Below are 27,697 nucleotides of genomic sequence, written 5' to 3'. Positions count from 1 at the left end.
TAGGAAGGAGAAAAAGAGAGGGAGAAAGGAAGATTGGAGGGATGCAAGCACAATCTGCAATTATGCTTAACTACATTCCAAAGCTCAACAGCTTTACACCCCTCTGGCTGACAGGTGACCTTAAACTCATGTGCAGCTTATGTTCCATACTTACACACATTTGTTATTTCTTATCTTCAATTTTAGTATAAAGTAAGTTTTTTTTTTAACTTAATTTTAATTATGATTTTTATAGTTGTTCATTCATTCATCCATTCATTCATTATCTGTAACCCCTTATCCAGTTCAGGGTCGCAGTGGGTCCAGAGCCTACATGGAATCATTGGGCGCAAGGCAGGAATACACCCTGGAGGGGGCGCCAGTCCTTCAAAGGGCAACACACACACTCACACATTCACTCACACACTCACACCTACAGACACTTTTGAGTCAGCAATCCACCTACCAACGTGTGTTTTTTGGACTGTGGGAGGAAACCGGAGCACCCGGAGAAAACCCACACAGACACAGGGAGAACACACCACACTCCTTACAGACAGTCACCTGGAGGAAACCCACACAGACACAGAGAGAACACACCACACTCCTCACAGACAGTCACCCGGAGGAAACCCACGCAGACACAGAGAGAACACACCACACTCCTCACAGACAGTCACCTGGAGGAAACCCACGCAGACACAGAGAGAACACACCACACTCCTCACAGACAGTAACCCGGAGGAAACCCACACAGACACAAAGAGAACACACCACACTCCTCACAGACAGTCACCCGGAGGAAACACACGCAGACACAGGGAGAACACACCACACTCCTCACAGACAGTCACCCGGAGGAAACCCACACAGACACAAAGAGAACACACCACACTCCTCACAGACAGTCACCCGGAGGAAACCCACGCAGACACAGGGAGAACACACCACACTCCTCACGGACAGTCACCTGAAGGGAACCCACGCAGACACAGGGAGAACACACCACACTCCTCACAGACAGTCACCTGGAGGGAACCCACATAGACACAGGGAGAACACACCACACTCCTCACAGACAGTCACCCGGAGGAAACCCACGCAGACACAGGGAGAACACACCACACTCCTCACAGACAGTCACCTGGAGGAAACCCACGCAGACACAGGGAGAACACACCACACTCTTTACAGACAGTCACCTGGAGGAAACCCACGCAGACACAGGGAGAACACACCACACTCCTCACAGACAGTCACCTGGAGGAAACCCACGCAGACACAGGGAGAACACACCACACTCCTCACAGACAGTCACCCGGAGGAAACCCACGCAGACACAGGGAGAACACACCACACTCCTCACAGACAGTCACCTGGAGGAAACCCACGCAGACACAGGGAGAACACACCACACTCCTCACAGACAGTCACCCGGAGGAAACCCACGCAGACACAGGGAGAACACACCACACTCCTCACAGACAGTTGAGTTAAGGGAGCGAGGTCCTGAAATCAGAACCCACATACAACAGGCTAGACCTCAAAACAAGCCCATGTGACCCCATATGTGTAGAAATACTTCCTGTGATGTGAAGTGAACCTAACTAATTCACCCTTCAACACACATTGCACGGGCACAAAAAGTAACCAAACGTAGCATCCAATACTTGGATATTAGACCCTAAAAATAAACCCAGCTGAGGCACAGATGTGCATCAGAAATCTGGACAAAAATGAACAACTGAAACCCTGAGCTCATGGACCAGCTGAATGAAGACACAACCTAAACCAGTGGCAACACTGGATGGAGATGAGTGCTATAATCTTCACAGGCTAGAAATAGCAGGAGCTGATGCACTCAGACAGGTCTGATAGCCACTGGGCGGTCATTTTTGACAATGTTTTGTAAATGGCACTCCCCCACCACTCATCAAGCCTCAGTCTTTCACAGGCACCTTTCTTCACAGAGTGCTATTTATTCTCTGGCCAAAAGGGGCTGGACACACGAACACCCCCCACAATCATAGTGATAGTGATTTCACCCTGGCTCTATTTCTTCCATAAGTGGAACAGGCCAACCTCATACTTGCTCCAGCGCCATGACAACCAGGACCTCACTATGGCCCTGAAGGACCAGTGGAGCCGGAGTGCTGCTGCTGGTTGGACTTGATGTTGTACAGACACAGAATGGATGAAGGATGGATGCCTTCAAATGTTTTAATTCTCGCTACTTCACAGCCTGAGCTCACCGTGCCTAGAGTGGTATAATGCCCACCAGCAGTGGAGCGTAGCTGTGTTCTCTGGAGTTATGGAGCTCTAGGACCTTACAATTCAAAATGATTTCAGTAGATCTGGATGAGCAGGTGTCTACAAACATTTGGCCACTGCTTGCACAGGAGAGAGAGCGAGACATAGGAAGTAGAAACCTAAAGCGTAAAAAAGAAAATCACAGCAGCAACAGCTTGCCTGGATACCGTGTGTATGTGTGTGCCACGACCACCCCTCTCACACACCCGACCAAGCAAGGGTCAGAACCCTGTCAGAGCCCATCAGTTGCAAGAACCGGAACAGAATGTCAAGAGAAGCACTTCTTAGAAAGCTATCGCCTTCCAGCCTGGGTTAATCTCCTCTGACAGGCACTGGATCCACTGTACAGCACTGGAATGTGGCATTTACCATGCGATATCAAGAACAGAAACCAGCAGTAACAGTCATGGGTGGTCTGTTCCAGTGCTGTTAGTGCAATAAATAAAGGCAGTGTGACTGGGTTGTGTTTTAATGTTATACACCGGGCTGATAGGGTGATTGGTTTGCAAGTTTGTTGGCATCTAATGGGCTAATAAATACAGTTCCTACTAAGAAGGGCTTTAACTAGATGCTTCTGTCTTTTAATGATTATTATTCAGCCTTAGGAACATTAATGAGGTCAGGGTCGAATGCTGGCTGATGAACTCATCGCAAAGGTATTGGAGGGTGCTTTTTAAGTCCAGAAAACAGAGCAGAACCGCCCAACAGACTCATGCTGGGGTGGTTTGCACCTCTCCTGCCAGCACTTGGTATTGAGTGACTTTAAGATCATGTGTGACTGCTCCAGAGCAACCCATTTACTTGCCATACTTTTCCCCAGGAGATTATACAAAGCTTGGTTTGCGTAGTTGCATTCATTAATTTCACGGAACATCCACAAACGCTTGGACATACAGTGTAACCATCAGTGTCATGTCTTACCGGTCATAATCCCCGTTGCACAGCGCTCTCACTGGGATAGTGAAGGACTGCCAGACTGGATTCAGGGTGTTCTTCACCACCTCTGTCTTATGGCAGATGGTAAACCTTGACACAGGGAACAGATCAGTATGAGGCATCATGTAACTCCCAAACAAACCAGCTGCTGTGTTTATTCTGAGATGTCCACACCTGCCAAGCTATATGGGAATCACTGCGTTCAAAAAGCGTAGGGCCTAAGATTTAATGAAGTTGCTATATGTAGAATGTTTTGGACTAAACAAACTCAGCCTCTATTTATTGAGACTCAAGACTGGTGAGAAGTTAAGATTAATTAAACACAGTTTCCTTTACATTTTTTTAAATAATAATTAGAAAGTACCTACATCAAGGCCAAGTATCTAAATTTGAATTTTCATTGGTGAGACTGGGGATGGTGGCAATTATTGGGTGCAAGGCATTGGTTTGATTCCCATGACTGGCAGGACAGTTGGGGGTGGTGGGAATGAAGAGACAGCACTGACCCACAACTGCTCCTTGTGTCTCGTTGATGGCTGCCATTGCTCTGGGTGTGTGTTCCCAGAGTGGTTGGGGTAGTAGGGGGTTGTGTGCTATAGACAGACCTTGTGGTGTGTTACATTTGAGAATAAACGCAGAGGTACCGGATCCACATAAATAGGGTAAGAAATGCATTCGCAGGATCTGGCTAAAATGATGCTCTGCTGCCCCATTCCCATGCCACAGTCCATTGATTTCGATCATTCCTCACTAGCACATTAACTTGTTAGCATATTAGCAGCATTTTCATTTAAATGTATTCTTCGTAGTTTCTCAGAGAACAACATAAATGTGAGTGTGGGATGTTCTCTGTGTGATGTAAATGTTACAAGTGTTCCTTCATTGCGCATGTCCTTGGACAAATCCGTCAGCGAAGCATTAAATCTGTCCGTTTTGTTTTTTGGGCTCATGAGGAGATACTTTCACCAGTCAGGAAAGTGTTTTAAAAGACTAAAAATGGCTGGAGGTGCATGCTGAGAGCAGGCTGTGATTAAGTGCACTTTGGCAGGAGAATATGTTTTGTTTCTTGCCTCAAAAAATAGCTCCATTAACAGCCTATGACTTGCCGTGGTGCGGCTGTGGTACACTCTGTCTTTCTGAGAAGAAGAGCACGATGGTGGCAAATGGGTTCTTAGAAACCTTCTGTTTTTGCGGAGATGTCTGCTTCAGTCGTGGGGTCCTTGCCTTTCCCAAAGATGTAAAAAACAAGCAAAGCTGGTGGGCTTCACTTTGTTCTGTTCTCCCTCATAAGTGATGCTGTAGCTGTGGCAGCTGCTGGAAGTGGAAGTGGTATGAGCAGCTGAGATTTACTAACCAGGCTCGTGGAATTTGATATCACCTGGATTTATTCTAGAATGCTGTATAGTCAAAGCATAAAGACAGATGCCGCTTGATGCTCGACTATTATGATAGAACCTAATAGGCTGTTGCTGAATTCTACTGTCTGGGAAGTGTATGTGAAAAATGTACAGCTCATTTCTACACACAGTCTATGTTTTATCAGCCCATGTACGCTCACATTGTAGTGCTGGCAGATTAGTGCTGATAAATAAGATCATGAACACAGATGTGTACAAAGGCATTTTGGATGCAAATCTGCAGAATAAACACCTCAAAAGATAATGATATTAAACACACTGCCAAAAAGAACATGGCAATGCAGAGACTGTCTGTTTGCATGAACTGCCACCTATCACTTTCCTACTAATGACGCACTATTTCGACTAGCATGGCACACGTATCTAAATACTTCTGGGGCCACTACATTTTACACCCACTGAGTTATCAGTCAACAATTTGGCTGCGCTCATACTGCTGCTCTCGATGTGTTTCATCTGTCCTTAATGTCAATATAACACATGCTGCTGCTTTAAAATCTGAGGACTAAAGTAGTCCTGATTAGCCAAGATTTGAAGAAATGGTACAATTAGTGAAAGGCTTTTAAATATGTGGGCAGAGACGTTAAATCAGTGACAAAATGGAGACATAAACCAAATAAAACCAAACCAAAATGGCTCCCTATTCACTATTCCCTACATTATTTACTATATAGTCCATTATTATAGGGAACTGAATTCAGGAGGGTAGTGAATGATTTCAGACACTACCTCAGTGTATTATGGGTAATCTGCTATCTGTTTGTGTACATGAGTTGTACCCTACTTTAGCAGTGCATTGTGGGATTGTTTGAGGGCAATGTTTTGGACAATAATGCAAAATGGCAGACCCCCCTCCTAAAAAAGTGCACTATATAGTGATTAGGATACCGTTTCAGACACTGTAAAAAATTTCTTGAAAAGTTTACAGTAAAATACTGGCAGCAGAGTTCACAGCCTATTTTTAAAGGAACACTACTGTATTTCAAATTTACAGCATTCATTCATTCATTAATTTTCTTTTCCGCTTCTCCATTTAAGGGTCGCGGTGAATTTACAGCATATTATTGTAATTGAATAATACAATAATTTACTGTAAATACTGTGATTTACAGTAAAATACTGGCAGCAGAGTTCCCAGGCATTTACCGTATTTTTACAGGAACACTACTGTATTTCAAATTTACAGCATATTACTGTAATTGAGTATTACAATAAAATAATGTAGCAGACTTGCTGTAAATTTACAGCAATGTTTTACAGTGCAGCATTTGTCTGAGTGAACCTTTGACACTTATGCTTCTCTGGATTTTATATCTTCAAAGTAAATGTGATTTTGCAGCTATTTTTTCACTTATCTCATTATAAAGTGCCCTTGTTCACACCATGCGTACTGGTCTTGCTCATCTCCCAAACAGGAAGTGTATCCATAGAAACAGCACACAAATTTTGATGAGGACTAAAAAAGACTAGATCCAGTGCATGGCATTATAAAGTGTGTGAACATTATGAAGAGTGGTTCATGTCCACCATTAATTCCATTTCCAGTGAAGGGTGGTAGAACTGGACAGATCTATATTTCATCGTATTTGACATCCTAAAATTCAAAAGCAGCTTACTCAAGGCTTCTATTATAAGTGAGAATGCTTCAAGTGCTTTTCGGTTCCACTGAAAGTACTTTCCTGTAGAATCCATTAAGCCTTTAAATATCTTTCCAATGAGTTTGATGAGTTCAAATACTCACGTTCCATCTTCATTGCTTCTGTAGAACACCATGAAGGGGTCCGACTTGCCGAAAAAGTCCTTCTTGTCCAGTTTATTGGCACAGAACTGCATGGTTGCGCTATCCTAAATGAAGAATAACAACAACAAAAATATTAATTCGGTCTGTAGTTTGTACATGTGGAGCTCTTCCTCACGTTCCCCCTCTACGTGGATTAGAAAAACAGCATTGTGTTCCCTGTATTTTAATGACTGCAACACAGTGGGAAAAATAAAGCCAGGGCCTTTTTTATTTAATCCTACAGGGAGCAGTGGAGGCTCATTACAGTGAACCCAGTGATATTTCTTAGACTTTTGACAAAGAAAGGAACAATGTCTAACAAAGCCAACAAACAAGAAAAAATCAAAACCCTAACCTTGGGTGAGCTCTGTTCTGACAGTTGACGTAAATTGATAGGATATGAATTGCAGAAACATGCATGCACACCAACTTAAGTCTTTCATGATAACTGATATATAGCCTACCTGGATAAACATATGTGAAGGTTATTCCATTTTCAGCATTAGTTATCACACAGGGTACTTCAGTCAGTTCCAGTTTGATAGTGATATGACCACTGACCCTATTTGGAACAAGCTTCTAAATATATTTATAAGTCTATGTCAGTTATATTCATTCATTCATTCATACATTATCTGTAACCCAGAGCCTGGGAATCATCATCAGAGCCTACCTGGAATCATTGGGCGCAAGGCAGGAATACACCCTGGAGGGGGCGACAGTCCTTCACAGGGCAACACACTCACACATTCACTCACACACTCACACCTACGGACACTTCTGAGTCGCCAATCCACCTACCAACGGAGCACCCAGAGGAAACCCACGCAGACACAGGGAGAACACACCACACTCCTCACAGACAGTCACCCGGAGGAAACCCACGCAGACACAGGGAGAACACACCACATTCCTCACAGACAGTCACCCAGAGGAAACCCACGCAGACACAGGGAGAACACACCACACTCCTCACAGACAGTCACCCGGAGGGAACCCACGCAGACACAGGGAGAACACACTACACTCCTCACAGACAGTCACCCGGAGGAAACCCACGCAGACACAGAGAGAACACACCACACTCCTCACAGACTGTCACCCGGAGGAAACCCACGCAGACACAGAGAGAACACACCACACTCCTCACAGACTGTCACCCGGAGGAAACCCACGCAGACACAGGGAGAACACACCACACTCCTCACAGACAGTCACCCGGAGGGAACCCACGCAGACACAGGGAGAACACACCACACTCCTCACAGACAGTCACCCGGAGGAAACCCACGCAGACACAGGGAGAACACACCACACTCCTCACAGACAGTCACCCGGAGGAAACCCATGATATATGTATCATATATAATACCACTAACTAAACCCCAGAGATGAAAAATCTATTTCCATAACAACATGACTGTTGTGTTTGTTGTATGTTTTAGCACGACAGATAAACACACATTTATTATTATTCATTTGTTCATTCATAGTCTGTAACCCTTATCCAGTTCAGGGTCGCGGTGGGTCCGGAGCCTACCCAGAATGACCTTCACAGGGCGACACACACTCACACATTCACTCACACACTGTGGAATGAACTAAAAACTGTGTGTTCATTTCAGCTCTCTGCACCTTCAGCTCTGTGTAAACTTAAGTGGAATAGAAAGATTCATATTTGAGCACCCGTCCTTAGAGGGTTCCAGCTATTATTGTTGTAATGATATTCATTTCATTTCCATTGAATTACGCAATAATTCAATAAACACTTAATCCCATTCTCTTTGACAGATATTTGTTTGCACTGAACTTTCCACTTGTGCAGAATATGCCGAAGAACATTGGACCATTTTACTGTTCCCACACCTCCGCAGGTCTGCAACACTGTACATTCACCTTCATAACAAAGGGTTCACACACAACAGCTCTTCAATAATCCCCCTCTGTGAAGCTGCTGGATTGTTCTAATCATAGGGTTTTAGATCAAATGAATGCATGTCTTTAATAGATACTGTACTGTTAAAGTTTATACAATCAATTAATGATAATAAGGAACCATTTGCTCAGACACATAACTCACAACCAATTGCTGCATTCATCTGCCCTCGGGCTGACCTAAAACACAAAGTGATTCTGCTGTGGCAATTAAGCAGTGGAGGTCAATGATCAGGACCCCCACAAAGCATTTATGACTTGAGTGGTGCATCATCCTCAGTGCCACAGTGACACTAATGTGGTGGTGGTGTGTTTGTGTGTGTTACGCTGGTACAAATGGATCAGACACAGCAGCGCTGTTAAAGCTTTTATCACTCTCTGTCCACTGTGAGACACTCCTCCCTCGTTGGTCCACCTTGTAGATGTAAATTCAGAGGCAGTAGTAGTTTGTGTTGGTCGTGCTCTAGTCCTTCATCGGTGACACAGGACGCCACCTACAGGACACTCGGCTGGATGATATTAGTTGGTGGATTATTCTCAGTCCAGTTGTGACACCGAGGGTTTGAAACTCTAGCAGCACTGCTGTGTCTGATCCACTTGTACCAGCACAACCCACACTAACACAACATTCATTCATTCATTCATTACCTGTAACCCTTATCCAGTTCAGGGTCGCGGTGGGTCCAGAGCCTACCTGGAATCATTGGGCACAAGGCGGGAATACACCCTGGAGGGAGCGCCAGTCCTTCACAGGACAACACACACACTCACACATTCTCTCACACAGTCACACCTACGGACACTTTTGAGTCGCCAATCCACGACTGGATTGTTTTTGGACTGTGGGAGGAAACCGGAGCACCTGGAGGAAACCCACGCAGACACAGGGAGAACACACCACACTCCTCACAGGCAGTCACCCGGAGGAAACCCATGCAGACACAGGGAGAACACACCACACACCTCACAGACAGTCACCCGGAGGAAACCCACACAGACACAGGGAGAACACACCACACTCCTCACAGACAGTCACCAGGAGGAAACCCACGCAGACACAGGGAGAACACACCACACTCCTCACAGACAGTCTCCCGGAGCAGGAATCAAACCCACAACCTCCAGGTCCCTGGAGCTGTGTGACTGCGACACTACCTGCTGCACCACTAACACAACAATTGAGTGATATTTTTTCTGTGGTCTTGTGGGAGTCCTGGCCATTGTACTAAATGTACCTATTTAAAGTAAGTTGAGCTGATAAAATTTACACATTTGCGCTTGTGTGTGTTCCTGTGTATATCTGAGCCTTTTTATCTAGGATGAAACTATATGAAATCCGTGAGTCCTCAAGGACACCAGTCTGAAAGAATTCCTTTTATAGTGGTGCCATGCACCAGAGCCAATCAAAGGAAGGACGAAAGAACATGGCACAAAGCCATCACGCTAATTCCAGCTGAAAAGTGTCGAGGCCAAAATTGATCGCTGGTCAAATTGCTTGTGGCAGTCAGAGAAATCACATTCTCCACCCTCGCCTTCTGACTTTCTATTAGTGTATTAGTCGTTTCTTCCTGAAACGACATCATCTGAAACACCCGGCATGTTGGACACTTTCTCTGCTCTGGAAACTTCCAGGAACATCTTCGTCTCGCATTTTTCCCGAAGCGCTCACAGCGTTCGTCTGCCTACAACCTTATCACCCTCCAATTTACAATAACACTCCACAGTTTACTCAGCGGGGGACTGTCAGAGTAAGCCACTTTCATGACTTTCTTCAATTGAAAAGGCCTCTCGGAAATCTATTATTCTCAGGAGCATTATCCTCCTATGGGGCCCTGCCAGTCACTTTCCACATTCATGGGTAAAGATAAGAACTGAGTGTTAGAATCATAATAAGGATACTTATTTGTTTGTGAAGGATTTTACCAGCAATGGATATTGGAGAACATTTTGAAACGGTCAGAATCTTGGACAGAACAAGATGTGCAATGTGTGAAATTAAGGGTATTTATAGGTAGAATGTAGACATAAAGTGGTATGAAAATTTAATATTACAATTCTAGTGGAACCCTGAACTGGGGGCGGCACGGTGGCGCAGCCACACAGCTCCAGGGGCCTGGAGGTTGTGGGTTTGATTCCTGCTCTGGGTGACTGTCTGTGAGGAGTGTGGTGTGTTCTCTCTGTGTCTGCATGGGTTTCCTCCGGGTGACTGTCTCTGAGGAGTGTGGTGTGTTCTCTCTGTGTCTGCGTGGGTTTCCTCCGGGTGACTGTCTGTGAGGAGTGTGGTGTGTTCTCTCTGTGTCTGCGTTGGTTTCCTCTGGGTGACTTAGGATTTGGTCAGGTGATCAATAATTACACATTTATAAACCATAATTTAGTTGTTTTGTGGAAATATTTGCTGCAAACCCAGGTTACGTGGTAGACACTGGGAGATTATGTGAAGTTTTCAAACAATAGAAACTGCAGTAATTGTGCTGGAACAGTGCTGGAACACTGCGATGAGGATTTCACAAAAAGACACAAAAATATAAGTAAGTTTAGGCTGATTCTGGATCAACAACACCACTCCAACTCTTCCCAAAGCTAAGAGTCTTGAAATTGCAATTCCATTGCTCCAAAGAACAAACACTGGAGGGCTTAATACACCTCTAGTCAAAACTTGGCTATGGGCACTCTAAGCCTTACTGAGATCTGCTGGCTGGGAAGTAGTGGGATATCTGTTTAAAAAACAAAAACAAAAAAACACCTGGTCATTTAAAGTACGCTTTGTATTTTTCAGCCTGATCTCCATCTGCTGCATCTGTGACTTGTAGATTAGCCTGGAAATCACCGGTGAATTCCTTTCGCATGATTACAGAATTATTATGTTTAGCTACGGCCTACAAGAAAGTTAGCTTTGAATGTTGTTTTTTCTTTGGTGCACTTGAGAGTTTCTCCAGCGGTATTATGTGTGCTCCAGCGCACACTGGTTTAAACGAGTTCCGCTCCCAAGCCTGGCCAGCGTTCCAAGATTTTCTGCAGTAAGTGGTCTCAGGGGAGGATCTTGGTAAATTATGCACCCAACTTGACAGACAAAATAAATAAGCAAGTGTTTTGCATTTGCTAAGCTGAGAAACAATAACAGTATAGTCACATTCAGGTATGTTATCTCCGGGTCCTTCCCCTTGCAGCCATTAAGAAGGCATGTTCACTCGCAGCTCTCGGCTGAAGCGTTTTCTGGATGTTAAAACATTCAAACCCCAGCTCATGAGAGTTCAGCATGTGGTCTACAGCGGGGGAGATTGCAGGGACAGGAGCTGGCATGTCCAACATAACAGCTTTGGAATAATGGCTCTGTTATCTAGGCCGCACTTAGTCAACATTGTGTTGCAGTTAAAGTGGGGGTTTGTGGACTATATTCATAGCTCATAGGTTTTTAATGATGCATGCTTATTATTGAAGAACTGAACTGATGAGCTGGATTGGTTGTGGCAATGGTATTGGTATTGGTATCTGTCATGGAGGAACTATATAGATCCCAATGAACACTGGAAGTTGAAAGGGGAAGCACCAGGCGAGAGGATACTCCAGCAAGGAGGATCAGGGCAGTCTTGTTCCTATACCACCTATGGGAAGTTGATGGTTATGTGCTGAGTTTGGCTTCTAAAGGGTGTAAAGCATCCCTTCGCTTAAGGGCAAGGCTGCCCTGTTCCTGAGGTTGGAGTTTCCCTCATCAGAAAAGTCTCATCTGAGTTGCAGAGTTCATCAGGGTCCAGGGGGCTGGACGTGTGGTAGCGCAAATAGATCAGTGGTACCCCTCAGCACAATACCTTTATTGAAATTGACTGTATTAAATGGAGAAATCCTAACATTGCTGTAGGTTTTTACAAGCTACAGAAATAAATATCAGATGTACAAATAAATTGTATTGTATAATTTTCGTAACATATAATAGTAATTAAGAATTAAACATACATTTGTCATTTATGGTAACTGTTTCATAGCATTAAAAATGTCACTTTATTTAAATAAATATTAATAATAATAATAATAATAATAATAATAATAATAACAACAACAAGAACAAAAACAACAACAACAATAACCACAACAACAACAACAAAAACAACAATAATAGTAACAACAACAATGAAAACAACAACAACAATAATAACAACAACAACAATAATAATAGTAACCACAACAACAACAAAAACAACAACAATACTACTACTACTACTACTACTACTACTAATAATAATAATAATAATAATAATAATAATAATAATAATAATAATAATAATAATAATAATGTGTAATAATTGCCATGTGTCTTGAACGTAGTGGCAAAATAATTACCATTAATTCTTATCCTTGACTTTCAGGCAGAAATATCAAAACAGTGTCACTTTGTCCCCTCTATAATGGTTATTTCTCCCAGGGAGACCTATGGGATTCCTAATGCTATGTAAGCTAATATTTACAATGTTCAGCACTGAGCTCTCTGTAGACCCGTGGTCACCAACCCTCCTTTCCTTGTTCCATGCTGATCCCTCTTAACATGCTACCACACACTCTCAGCAAACACTAATACATCTGAAGAGGTTAATTAGCTGGTGCAGTCATAGCAAATAGTGTTTGTTACCACATTCTACATGAAACACCCCAAACTTTGTACATGGCTGTACTTATATAGCATAAACTACATCGCTGCCATGGGCTAACCCTGCTCAATTCTGCCTTCCCTGGATATTTGTGGACCTGTTGGGTACACTTCCATTTGCATTCAGCAGATTGGACCTCAGGATGGATTCCTGCCCCTAAGCCCAGGCTGTGATTCATCGTAGCTAAAATCTAGGAGAATAATGTGGCATTTAGCGTGATGAGGGTGTGTTGCAGTGGAGCAAATCTGCCTACATTTTCCTACTGTAGGTAGAGCAGTAATTTCAAGCTTCTGTCACCTGAGCTGCATGAAATAATCATGTTGTTAATAAGCCTTCAGGCACCAGCTGCATCTCCTGGCTAGTAGCGTGTTGGCTATAATCCATGTGTAGCCTTACAACACAGAATCACCTACCCCCACTCCACTGGCTTTGAATGCCCTTGGCTGGCATTTATGTTCCTTCCACTGGCAGTTTGCCAGCTCTAATGCCCAGAAGCATGAGATGATTGCGGTAAAGCTGCCCTTAAACGGTAATTTCTAAGCTCCACTGGCAGGTGCCAAAAGACTCCTTTGCTGTTAATTGCAGGAAGTGTTAATGATGGGGATTTTTATGTAAAGCCAATGGGAACAGAGTCGTCCTGTTGAGCCGATCTTTCTGTCAAGTCCCTAGTGGAATCTGGAAGTCCAAAATAACAATGGCTAGTTCGTCTAGAGAAAGAGATGAGACTCTTTGGGACCGTCAAGACATTATTCAGAATGAGCCCTAACAGCAGTTCTGTGTAACATTCATAAGTTCAGTTTTATGATTGGTCGAGACTAAAAGCTAAAATATAAAAATGGGTGCAAAATTAACATTTTAAATGTAACTAGTAGAAATTAACCGGCAGAAATTAACTATTAGAGAACTGGAAAACAGAGAACTGGAAAATGTGAAAAACTAACTTACACCCAACTTTCTATTTGTGTTATTAGCCTCAAATGATCAGAAAACTTAACTGATACATTACAAAGATCCACTTTCAGTGAAGCCTGTCCATATTTTATAATTATTGCCTGATAATAATTCACTGCTCTGTGCTACTCACACTGATAGATGAGCTCTTGACCCCAGAAACACAAATTGGTTCCCCTCCATTGTGATAAAAACAGGGTAGAGCCACAATTTGTGAATGTCGGCTGTTTTGCTGCCACTCACTAGCTCTAAGACTAGACCCCAGAGACCCTGACAAGAAAAGGAAAGATTTAAACACTTCCTGAAGTTAAATAATGTGTCAAATATGTCTCATTATGGGATTGTTGTAAAATACTGTAATAGTATGCTACATATTTCTGGATGGTTTTGCCCATTTCTACAGCAAAAGACTTTTACAATCTCTGCACAATCAAAAGAAAAATTATATAATATAATAATATTCTAACATACAACTGCATAATAAGAAATATTAGATATAATGACTATATCAAAGTTATTTTAACTTAATAACATGTCATTCAGTGCAGTGTCTGGTGGTGAAATGTGTTGTCACAGATGCAATGCACTCATAACATAAATATAGATTAACTATAGGCACCGAAGACACGCTGCCCACCCACACAACGTCTGTGAACAAATAAAGGTGTAAAAAATGCATCAGTGTGAAGGTGGCAATTGAACAGAAGCAATTCTTACCTGAATAAGTAATGCTTCATAAGAGTCCTGTTTTCCTAATGCTTTGGAAATGCATTAATACCTTGTTATTTGAGATACTTTATAATGACATGAGCTTTTATAGTCACTGTATACACTCTCTGGGCCATATGTCAGCACATATTGTTTCAATTATATCTATAAATAACGATAATTATCATACACACTCCAGTGGGTGGATTAACTGCCAGATACCAAGAGTTTTTACTGAACTGAACTGTCATTCAGTCATTTTAAACGTTTCATCACTGACTCCATTCTGTGGACAATTTCACACACTCACTCTGTCACTCACACACTCACACATCCATGTAATATGTGTAATTGAACAGGGAGGCGCAGGAGGGAGGTTTGAATGCATGGTGTATGAGAGATGAGTTCAGAAACTTTGCAGCTGAGATGTTGCTAAAAACCAGTTCCTGCCATGTTTTTTTGCCCCTAGGCTGACATCATTAGACCCCCGCTCCCCAAAGACCAACACACGGGAGCAGGCAGGTGTGTGAGAGCAAAGCAGAAATCGTTTCCACAAACGTTTTCCGGCAATGTGTCACACAGGGCCGAGACTCGGCTTCTCTCTCAGCGCCGTCGCTTTGATCCACCGCAAGAGTGAAGACTCTGAGCCCTGAGCTATCCCAACCATATTCACATCCAAACGCCCGCTACACACATCCACACACTTTCTTTTGCTGAAATATGCATGCCAACACCCCCACACACACACTGTACATACACTTATTTACATAAACTCCCAGACCCACACTTATGAATGGCAGATAAATTATGAATTTTGGGTGGGTGTTATGCTTCAAATAGCATTACCAACCAAAAACATTTCCACTGATATGTTCATATGGAAACCATCACCTTAAATCAAAGAGTGTATTCGTACTAAAAAGATTCAACAACACGGAGATTGAAATAATGTGCACACATTGAAAACTCAACATAGAAAATATTGACCAATATATTGAGCCTGAGGTCACCATGCTCAGTGCCAAGTTTCAGCCAGAGGTATATCCATGGGTTGCAGTCACAAGATTTATTTTTGAGTGGGTGCCATATTGGGGACTCATTATCAGGTTTCAGAATGCAGCACTAATGTAAACAGATGTGAAAGATGGATACATTTATCTCTTACACACCTCCTGTCCCTGCTCTGGAGAGAGTATCACAACACTCAGAAACAAAGAAGCCCACTGCCTCTTTGCGTCAGGGGGTAAAGACCTCACTGTGCTTTATAATGAAGAGAAAAAACTGTTATCCACTGTTAGCTATATTAGCACTTTTGTCATAGGATGTAATACATAACTGTTTGCATGTTAGACTCCAGTGCATTTCTCTGCTCTTGTGACCTGAGTGAATCTGTGTGAGTTATTACATATACACGCTTCAGTAATCATGTTATTTAACTCGTATTTGTTTTAGTGTGTGAGAGACACATAGCCATGTAGCACTCTATAATGTTTTATCACAACTCTCTGCCCAATTTATTTCTTGGAATTGGCTTAAAGTTTAATAAAGTAGTTCTCCTTGTCTGAAAATGTGGGATAAGTGAGTGATGTTTCCTCAGCGCAAGATCAAGGCTGAATCCCAAATGTCTGTCTACACCCTCTGTAGGGCACAGTGTATGTCATAAAATAATAGTTTCTACATTCATGTAGTGCATTGTGTGTTGAAAATAACTTGTAGTCAGCTATAAGAGCTGTGTTATTGTGGGTTCCAAAGTTTGTGGTTCCCTTTAGAGATGATGTTTTTTGATGTCATGGGCTACATTTTGGGGCAGGGGGCTTTAGGAAAACCAGCCAATTAGAGCCATGTAGAGTCAAGTAGAGCAGGTACCAGTGGAATAGCACCATTATCTGTGCACTTGTGTGACTGTGTCCTCTGGAGTGTTGGTAGATGTTCTCTGCTCCATCCAATACTATCGTGATGACTTGGAATGGCCTTTGGGATCCAGAACTCCTCATCCAACATAGAGAGCAGCGCCAGGACAAACCCTCATTCCCAGAGATCTGCCACACAAGCTTGTGTCAGCTATTTCACTCTTCAGTGTGGAAGGTAAAGAGTCAAAAATGAAGCGTGGAAGAAGGCCAGTGAACAGGTGAGGTCTCTGGACTTCAAAGACATGAGGAGTGGATACTGTACATAAAAAGAATTCAGCACCATTCTGCTACTAACAACACCTTGGCCCTCAGCTGGAGCGGAAGGTCTGTGTGTGTGTGAAATATGGACAGCTCAGGGGAAAGAAAGACCTACAAATGAGCCCTCTCATTGCTACAGTGCACAGAGCAGCAATAGAAAGCCTTTTGATATTGTAATGAAGGAGCTTCAGTGGAATGGTGTCCAGAGGCTGTCCGTATCAGGTAGCAGCTCAGAGGGAGATGAATGCTTTAACTCTGGCAGTGTTAGCTTTTCACCCATCACCACCCTGCACCCCCAATCCACTCTACTGAACCAACAATGGTTCTGTTTTATCTATTAAATGATTAAAGTCTTGATTTTAAATATACAAATATAAAATAGCCAAATATATATATAGTTCTTTTCATTTACACAGAAATGTACAAATGTCTTTGGCTTCAACAGTAATCATTCATTCATTCATTATCTGTAACCCTTATCCAGTTCAGGGTCGCAGTGGGTCCAGAGCCTACCTGGAATTATTGGGCGCAAGGCGGGAATACACCCTGGAGGGGGTGCCAGGGCAACACACACTCACATATTCACTCACACACTACGAACACTTTTGAGTCGCCAATCAATCCACCTACTAATGTGCGTTTTTGGACTGTGGGTTTGGTTTGGTTTGGTTTTGGACTGTTTGGACCCACACAGACACAGGGAGAACACACCACACTCCTCACAGACAGTCACCCAGAGGAAACCCACGCAGACCCAGAGAGAACACACCACACTCCTGACAGACAGTCACCCAGAGGAAACCCACGCAGACACAAGGAGAACACACCATACTCCTCACAGACAGTCACCCAAAGGAAACCCACGCAGACAAAGGGAGAATACACCACACTCCTCACAGACAGTCACCCGGAGGAAACCCATACAGACACAGGAAGAACACACCACACTCCTCACAGACAGTCACCCGGAGGAAACCCACGCAGACACAGGGAGAACACACCACACTCCGCACAGACAGTCACCCGGAGCGGGAATCGAACCCACAACCTCCAGGTCCCTGGAGCTGTGTGACTGTGACACTACTTGCTGCGCCACCGTGCTACCTATAAAATAAAATAAACAATAAAATGACCTCCACAACTACACACTGTAGTCCACCAGTTGCTCTGCATACTTTGTTAGCTTCCTTTTACCTTGTTCTTCAACAGTCAGAACACCTTACAACACCAAAGAGCAGGACACATTTCGTTTGTGTGGATCATGTCAGTGGTGTGTTTTTGTGCCTTGTGCTGGTGTAGAGTGGATCAGACACAGCAGTGCTGCTGGAGTTTTTAAATATTGTGACCTTTCACCGTCCACTCTGTTAGACACTCCCACCTCACTGATCCACCTCGTAGATGTAAAGTCAGAGACAGTAGCTCAACTGTTGCTGAAAATGTTTACAAAGGTCATCCTCTAGTCCTTCATCAGTGAACATGTGATGATGCCCTTGGCTGGATGTTTTTGATTGATGGACTAATCTCAGTCTAGCAGTGATACTAATTTGTATAAAAACTCCTGTAGCACTGCTGTGCCTGATCCACACGTCAGTATCACCGCAGTACTGAGAATGATCCACCTCCCAAATCGTATCCATTCTGTCGGGGTCCTGACCATTGAAGAACAGGATGAAAAGAGGCTAAGAGGCAATTACAACAGCATGTAATTGTAAACATAGGACGTGCATCTATATGGTCAGTGGAGGTAAGAAAATAGACAGCATTGTAGGTCATTTTAATGTTATGGCCATTCGAGCCATTTAGATTGGTCAGTTCATCGTGAAGTGTTCATAGTGTTAACAGATTTAACTTCATATTAATATTCTCCTCCAAGCATACGGAGACATTGTATGATGTTGCATTATTGGCAGTTCAAAAACATGTATCGTTTTGGACGTCCTGTAGGATGCTTTTTCCCTGCCTTCTCCCAACAGTATGTGACTACACATAGGTTGATGTGGTAGAATGCAATCAAACCTTTAGAGCAATTTTCTAGTATTTAGTTCAAAGCCATCCTAAAAGAGTAGAGGCTACTATCATAACAAAGGATGGGGCAAGCTTTCTATTAATCCCTCTTATTTTCGAAGAAATACTGGGCCTCACCAAGCTATGTAGATCTATAGTGTTATATCGAATGATGTATAGTTTATAATACACATAGGCTTGAATTGACTTTGGTTTTTTGCTGACATATTAACCAGGGCCCTGTAGGATCTTTATGCCTTTCACAGGAGTAATAAAACGACCCTAAGACCGCTGAATGGGAATGGACCTTTTTATCATTGGCCTGCTAATCCAAAATGGGCTGTTTGAAATACAGCTTCCTTATTCCCCAACATGTCCCATCAATAGCTCCCATTTTCCCATAGGCTAAACTAGTTGACATTTGATTAAGGAGGGAAATCGCTGTATGGATTTTAACCCACCCTTAGGAATCATCAGCGGAGATCCTGCTCCGGGCCATGCATTTAGTGAGGCTATAAATACTGAAGCATGGTGAACCAGCTGTGATAAGGCCATAACCAGCTAAATGAAGAAGCTACGTGCTACGGCTAAGAACTATCCTGCAGACAGCTCTGGATCAAGCCACACCAACATCCGCATTAAAGTCATTATAGTTGAATACTACAGCTCAGGTTTCTTGATTCTCTGAAATTTCTACATCCAGCTGCGCTTTGTAGCTCTAAAAATACAGACTGTAGTCCATTTGTTGCTCTGCATACATTACCATGTCTTTCAATAGTCAGGACCACCTCAGAGCAAATAGTACTTGGCAGGTGGACTAGAGAATGACCAAAACAAACTGTGTAGCAACAGATAAGCTACTGCATCTAAAAGGTGGACCAACGAGGTAGGTGTGTTTAACAGAGCAGTGAGTGGACACAGTGTTTAAACACTCCAGCAGAACTGCTGTGTCTGATCCAATCGTGCTACTGCAAATCACACTAACACACCACCACTACCACGTCAGTGTTACTTACCTGCTCTGTGGTGGTCCTGATGGATCATGACCATAGAAAACAGGGTGAACATGGGCAAAAAGATGGACTAAAGTGTAACTACACAGGGCAAGAGCAGCTGATACAGTGAACAATGAGCATACGACAAAGGAGGTGTCTTTAATGTGATATGTGTATGATCCGTGAATAAAAAATATTCTATAATAAATAAATGTTTCATGATTATTAAACATATAGTTTGACCAGGAGAGCACAGTAGTTATTTGGCTGAAACTTTACTTTAGATTTAATTTCCTCAGCACAAGTTTTGCAGTCTTTGGAATGTATTTCGCCAAAGAAATGAGTAGTGAGACTAAATTCAATTTAAAGACTAAAATAAAGCACAGAGCCTTAAGCACAAAGGCACAAATCAAATGGTTGCCGCCTGCATGTTATGCACAAAACTGATAACAAAATTATGTGTTAAACTCTAATATTTTTACTACCTCAAAACAGCAAATGATATTTCCAAAATATATGATTTAATATTTTTACACTGTAGTGCAATACATATGAGATGGATATTGATATTTCTAGTCGCTGAAAGAAGCAGTGCATGCTCCACAGGGTGGAAGCAGCCATGTTTAAAATAGATTTAATATTAAGCAGGGTTTTGTAGCATTTTTATGGCTTTCACCGGAGCGATAAAATGAACCCCAGGCTGCTGAAATGGGTTCATCCTTATTGCCCAACATTTCTCTTCCGATATCTTCCATTTTCCAATGGGCTAAATTCACATGCTCCATAGAGCAAGTCTCTCACTTCGTTGTTTTAAATGTTTTAAATATATTTTATGCAGAATCCTTGATACATCCAGGTCTTTAGGGGTCAGAATAAAAGCTGTTTCATAATGTGAAGGAAAATCATTAGAGGAAATTATAAGAAAAGCACAAATAGACTGAGAGTGCTAACTTGTCTATTTCAGTGGGGTTAGCAGCTTTTCAATGTGTTCGCACCTTAGCTTTGGGAAGTGTATTGCCATGAGGATTAAGAAACTTTAGGGAGGAGTACTACTAGATTTATTTATGCTCAGAGCTAGGAAAATGTTGGGGGTTCATCAAATTCACAGCTTGATAAGGAAGCTTGAAAGTTGCTAACAAACCAGCTAACTCACCAACTATAAACAGGAAAAAGAAAAACTAATAAGAACTATATATGGCATCAAATCCAACTTCCTAACTCACTCTGTACCAGGTTGCCTCACATTAACACACCATTTTATAATCGGATGGAATTGTATTATACATATCATCCATATACACAAAGCTACAATTAGCTAACAGTACTGCTATACAACTCCCTTAAGCTAATCATGAGCAAAGCAGGAGTGCTACGTGTTGCTAATGTTTGAGGATGCAAATTCAGAGTTGTCAGAGTTTTCCTCACGAATGTATTCATCTCAGAAGTCTGTAGGAGTTTTCACTCACAAAATCTTTGTAGGATTTTGTAAGTGCCAGTGATTTACATACAATATTTGCCTGGTTGTACTATGCTTGTTTGTGTTTCCTCATTTGGTTCACTTGCCTTCGTTTAATAAGCTTGGACACTGGGATTATCATGGCTCCGGAGGACTGAACACTTTGAAGGAGGCTATGATCACTGGGACTCCACCAAACAAATGGATTTCTAATTCAAGCATGAACTGTTTTCCAACCAATTGTTGAGGGACTTCAGCACGATCGATGAAAGCAGAAACTACCCACCAACATCCACCAATTAGGTGAGATTTATTTAATAGTTTCTACTTTGCTGGATTCTAGAGACTGATAATGAGATTTGGAGGTTGAGACTGAAACTTGAATTGTAGTTTGTATTTAGCATGTGTTCCTTTACAGATAGCTATTGGGAAATGTGGGAACATGACAGTAGCAAAACATAAGAGATGGTGTGCAGTTAGTGGGCGGGGCTGTATGCAGGTAATGGGTGGGACTATGTGTTGCTAGTGGGTGGGTTTTTTGCAGTCAGTGGTTGTGGTTGTGTGTATGCGGTTAGACAGTAGTAAGTCACTGGAACTGGGGGTTTATTTGTCACAGCTGTGTGCAGGTAGTGGGTGGGGCTGTGTGTAGTTAGTCTGGAGGGTTGGGTGCTGTTAGCAGGCGAGGCTATGCCCAGTTTACCCAGTTTATCTGGCCCTAAGTCACAGGGAGCTGGTCGCTTAATTACCAACCTAAAATATTTCATTTCTGGAATTCTGTGCATGGAATGAATTCCAATCAAAATTCCACACCCTAGGGCTAATTCCTGCTCATTAACACTGTGCTCCAGTGGCATTTGTGTGCCAGCAATATATCCCCCATCCTCAGAATAGACCTGTACACTCACACGAATCTGACAGCGGAGATACTTTAATTGAAACTTGCTAATCATAATGAATGGAAAGGGAACTGCAGCCGTCAGGTCTAGAACAAATGCAGTACACAACTAAATCAACCCCATGCAGTGCACATATGTCCAGGTAAAGCAACACATATAAAACATACACAGATTTGAGGATTTATCAGACATCTCTAGCTTGTATCTACACAATTGGACTATATTATCAAGAACAGATGCTGTGTAGAGTACTGTGCAAATGTCAGGGACCATCCTTCAAGTTTCCAGTCAAGAGAAAAACATTTAATAGAAAATTATAACCAAATGAATTGTACTTCATTCTATTTAATTTAATTATTTTGATTCTATTTTCATTCTAAGTTTATATTAGTTTGATTCACAAATATAATTCTTTCTTGTCTATTTCCTTTTCTCTGTAATATCTCCTTGGTAGTTAAATCTTTACATACCCTTATCTTCGAGTTGCCTTGTAGTGCAACATATGCCAACTCTCACTGTGGTTTTCAGAATGTGTCACCATCAAAATATGTCGTATCTATTTAGTAGTGCTCCTCTAGTGGTTCTTTTTCTACTACTGGATACTACAGTAAATATAACCCAACAGCGTGTATCTTTCCGGTGGTCCCTTCTATTGTTGGACGGGGTGGAGAGGACTGGTGAACTGTGCCACAAAAGATGGGCCATAGTCAGTAAGTGCAACCCAGCAAAGTGTATCTTTACGATAAATATAACAGGTGATGAAGATTGTGGTTAAAACAATGAGTACAGATAGGTGTATCTACTAAACCATCAGTTCAGTGTGTACAGTACAAATAGATTGGCATAGCATCTCAAACATAACACAGCACCAATGCTTGATTAAACTCACCCTGCAGTTTCCAAGCTCTTCCGCTGACAGGATGATGGTACCGCACTTCTTCCCAGGGATTCCCCTGCAATCAACAGCAAGTGTTAACTCACACCACCAAGTGACAATTAAACAGATGTAACAGGAGACAGCTGAGCTGTGCTAGCTGTCCATATAAAGGGTATTTAGAGCAGTGTTTTTTAACCACACTGGTGGGCCGAGGATGGCAGCCAATGGTCTGGAAGGTTCGCAAAAAGTTGTTCAACTATGTTTCAACTATGCTGAGCTACCGTTAGTAGCCTGGGAATGGAACACTGCTCTTTTTTATTTGTGTTCTGATGATGTATCAGGCTTGTATTGTTTTGTAGGGGAAGATTTTAACCACTACACATGGGATTCATTTTAAAAAATGAACAGCAGCAGCTGGTTTAACTGGACAGTGTGGGTTGCAGCACAATGTAACGTGTAAGGGTATAAGGGTGGCGCTAATTTACATGTTCATTATTTATTTATGCTATAAATAATATTCAGCTCTTTACCTATTTATGATTGTATTTTCTCTGTACGATGCCCATACATTTTTTTTCCTTTTTTGAGAACCCTGGGCTACACCATTATTCATTCATTCATTCATTATCTGTAAGCGCTTATCCAGTTCAGGGTCGCAGTGGGCCCAGAGCCTACCTGGAATCATTGGGCGCAAGGTGGGAACACACCCTGGAGTTAATCCAGTGGTCCTTCACAGGGCGACACAGACACACACATTCACTCACACACTCACACCTACGGACACTTTTGAGTCGCCAATCCACCTACCAACGTGTGTTTTTGGACTGTGGGAGGAAACCGGAGCACCCGGAGGAACCCCAAACAGACACAGGGAGAACACACCACACTCCTCACAGACAGTCACCCGGAGGAAACCAGACACAGGGAGAACACACCACAGTCACCCGGAGCGGGAATCGAACCCACAACCTCCAGGCCCCTGGAGCTGTGTGACTGCGACACTACCTGCTGCACCACCGTGCCACCCTGCTACACCATTAGTAAACACCAAATTTCTAGCACAGGACTTTTTTCTGACCACGTGGTTGTGTATACAAATATTTAGTCAGCACTTTCAGCAACTGCCCAATGGCTTTTACTGAGTGTGTTTTGAGTGTTTTCTATGTTTTATGTTGTTTTCAAAGTGCAGTGAATAGGTGTTGAAGGTATTATCTGTGGTAAGCAACAGCAGGCATTAGGTTAAAGATCCTGGAGTGTTCTTTTAAAGTATTAGGCGCAAAGCATAGGAAGCTTTTACTGCCACTGATGTCTTTCCCCCCCTTAGCACTGAAGATGATTTACTAGTAACCATTAAGCATGTAAAGAAGCTCATGAATGAACACTGAGAAGCATAATAATCTTTTTCCTTTAGCTCTCAGCGTGTCAGTGCACAGCGATGTGACTCAAGGCGGCTAGAAATCTAAGCAAAAGGACATGGAGCACACAACTGAGTTTTTGATACACACTAAAGAGTCTGAGAAGAGTCTGCTCCCCAGAGCCGACAAATGGAGGCCATCTCTACTACAGTTGCATAATAATTTCATTAGCATCCGTTTCCTCCATATGGCGGAGGGTCTCAGTGGCGGCCCAAGGTGCTATTAGAGACAGATGCAGGCTGACTGTGCTGCAAACCTTCACTCGTGTGGCCGTTTGGGTGGAGAAAACCTTAATGGCCACACATGGTTAATGTCTGCAAACGGCTTCCTCACAGGGACCAGCTCAGTTTCTGAGGCTTTAGGCAACAGTTGCTATCGCAGTGGATTTTAAAGCATCAGAAAGTCATGAGGAAAGCAGTTTCATTTCTTTAGACTGGTTCCCAAGAGAATACATTAATAATCTCTTTTCTTCAAGGGGTAGTTCATGTTCAAATCTAACTTACACTTTTCCCCACGACTTTCTTACTTTATTATAAAACGAGTGTAATTTTAATGGTTATTGAATTAAAACAATGGACACCGAAGATTTAACAGAAAAAAGTGAACACTACAGCGCAACTCGTGGCTGGAAGAATAAACACATCCATGTTCCAGCTTCAACCAGTTTTTAAGAGAGGGGTTAAAGGGAACATCTATGATTTCGGAGAAACAAAGTTCTCTCTGGTTGTTTGCATTCAGAAGCTCTGTGTCTTTAAAGGTGGAACAGTATGTTTGAGGGGAAGGGGTGGCTGAAGTTTTAACTGAAGTTGGAGTTCTCTCTATTGACTCCATTGACTAGGAAATTGTGAGGAAATATCTGCTCTGAATTTTATTAGAAGTGTTTTATTATTAGTAGTAGTATTATTATTATTACAATTGTGTACGTCAGCTTTAAGCAAGGCAGAAGTTGAAACAGGAGCTCTGCCTGTGTGTGTGTGTGTGTGTGAGAGAGAGAGAGAGAGAGAGAGAGAGAGAGAGAGAGAGAGAGAGAAGAGAGAGAAGAGAGAGAAAGTGAGAGACACAGAGAGAGGGAGAGAGAGAAGAGAGAGAGAGTGAGAGAGAGAGAGAGAGAGAGAGAAGAGTGAGTGAGTGAGTGAGTGAGTGAGTGAGCTCTGCCTGTGTGTGTGTGTGTGTGAGAGAGAGAGAGAGAGAGAAGAGAGAGAGAGAGAGAGAGAGAGAGAGAGAGAGAGAGAGAGAGAGAGACATTCCCCATCACACAAATTCACACAGGATTCCCCATCCTTCCACTATGAGATAACAACTCAACAACATGGGTCTGAAATTATATGGAGCTGCTGAGGAGCCATTACTGAGCTGTGGTGTCAATTTTATGTTTTGGGAAGTATGATTCTGTGTAATATCTGTACCTTGACTTAAATATTAAGTCAGAAATAATTAAATGGTGAAATCCAGCGAGCTTTTGTTGTCAGCGATCATAGACAGTGTTTCATGGAAAGCAGAACTATAAATAAAGAGCGGTTATGTGGATCAGCGTGTGCTTTGCTAGAACGACACTGTACGCAGTGACATGTGTATCATGTGTAGCCTGCAGTAAAGGTCAGCGTACGAAAGCAGGTATGAGGTGAATGCAGCAGTGCAAGCGGGGATTAGACGAGATGCATCAGAGAAAGGTCAGGCCTACAGAGATCCACCTGCACTGTGTCAGTGTAACCTGTATACGGTCTGACTTTCCAAGCCTTCTCTTAGAAACCTGTGAAGTTCCGGCAACAGATTCATTCATGTAAATGGACTGGAACTCGGGGAGGAGCAGCTTCTCCCAAACTCAACTTGAGGAGGAGTTCAGAAGCAGCTATGTGAGATTGAGGGCTAAACTACTTGTAAATCCATAAACAGTAAAATATTTTACATCCAGCAGCCAGCAGCAAATTTAAGGGGATCTATAAGATATTTCTCCTTTTTGCCTCAAGTATTAAGAAGGAGAGTACCTTACAGTTATAATTAGATTAGAAAATACTCAGAGAGCAACAGCATGAAGAGCACAAATGCAGGAAACGCTGTACTTAAGTAGCAGTAGCATGCATTTGTACTTGTTGTGTGTTAGGGTTAGGGTTTTGCACAAACCACTTTTATGCTATATTTTGTGTGTGTGTGTGTGTGTGTGTAAATGATGCCATGTCTTTATACACCAGTTAGCCCAACATTAAAATGACCTTGTTGTTTCTACACTCATTGACCATCTGCTTCTCTCTCATTCTTACTCTCTGTACACACACACACACACACAGAGAGTTCAATCATAACATCATGACATCATGTCCACATCCCTGATAACTCCATCTCCACTGACCACACAGCAGCACTTTGTAGCGCTGCAATTAGAGACAGTTTGTTGAGTCTGTTTGTTGCTCTGCATATTTTTTATGCCCAATTATTCCAATGGTCAGGGCCCCCACAGGAACACCAGAGACAGGTATGATTTAGGTGGTGGATCACCTTTAGCGCTGCAGTGATACTGATGTGGTAATAGCATGTTAGTGTGTGTCGTGCCGTAATGAGTTTATCAGGCACAGCAGCTCAGTGCAGTTGAGAGAATTGTAGTCATAATGTTATGGCTGGTTGTTGTATTGCTATGTTAGAGGAAGGCAGACAGCTAGCATTACTGCTAGTAAGCTAAATATATAGGAAGGCTCTATATCTGTGCTAACTACCTTCAAATTATTATTCATTCATTCATTCATTATCTGTAACCGCCTATCCAATTCAGGGTCGCGGTGGGTCCAGAACCCACCTGGAATCATTGGGCACAAGGCGGGAATACACCCTGGAGGGGGCGCCAGTCCTTCACAGGGCAAAACAGACACACACACATTCACACCTACGGACAATTTTGAGTCGCCAATCCACCTGCAACGTGTGTTTTTGGACTGTGGGAGGAAACCGGAGCACCTGGAGGAAACCCACGCAGACACGGGGAGAACACACCAACTCCTCACAGACAGTCACCTGGAGCGGGAATCGAACACACAACCTCCAGGCCCCTGGAGCTGTGTGACTGCAACACTACCTGCTGTGCCACCATGCCACCCTCAAATTATTATAATCATTCAAATTACAGAAATAATTGTGATTTGAGGATGGCTAAAATCTAAGCTAGTAAAGAACAGTAGTTGGGCGACTTTATTTTTCTTTGAGAGAATGTGAAAAACAATTTTCTGTTGCTCATTTTTCA

The 27,697-nt window shown here is 42.7% G+C and overlaps 1 protein-coding gene across 1 annotated transcript in view; it reads right to left on the bottom strand.

The window, feature by feature from the left end:
• The window catches only part of cpne5b (copine Vb), a 188,113-nt gene that overhangs the window by 56,740 nt on the left and 103,676 nt on the right, over positions 1-27,697 (bottom strand). Inside the window, exons 7-9 of the mRNA XM_066672265.1 lie at positions 23,066-23,129; positions 6,385-6,488; positions 3,211-3,315 (exon numbers count right to left, since the gene is read on the bottom strand). Of these exons, the coding sequence (XP_066528362.1) occupies positions 3,211-3,315; positions 6,385-6,488; positions 23,066-23,129 (273 nt within the window). The remainder of the gene's footprint in view (positions 1-3,210; positions 3,316-6,384; positions 6,489-23,065; positions 23,130-27,697) is intronic.

Source organism: Hoplias malabaricus, chromosome 5 (assembly GCF_029633855.1).
Source record: "Hoplias malabaricus isolate fHopMal1 chromosome 5, fHopMal1.hap1, whole genome shotgun sequence".
Taxonomy (NCBI): Eukaryota; Metazoa; Chordata; class Actinopteri; order Characiformes; family Erythrinidae; genus Hoplias; species Hoplias malabaricus.
The sequence above is the reverse complement of the archived record's forward strand: the minus strand, read 5'-3'. Positions and strand labels throughout refer to the sequence as shown.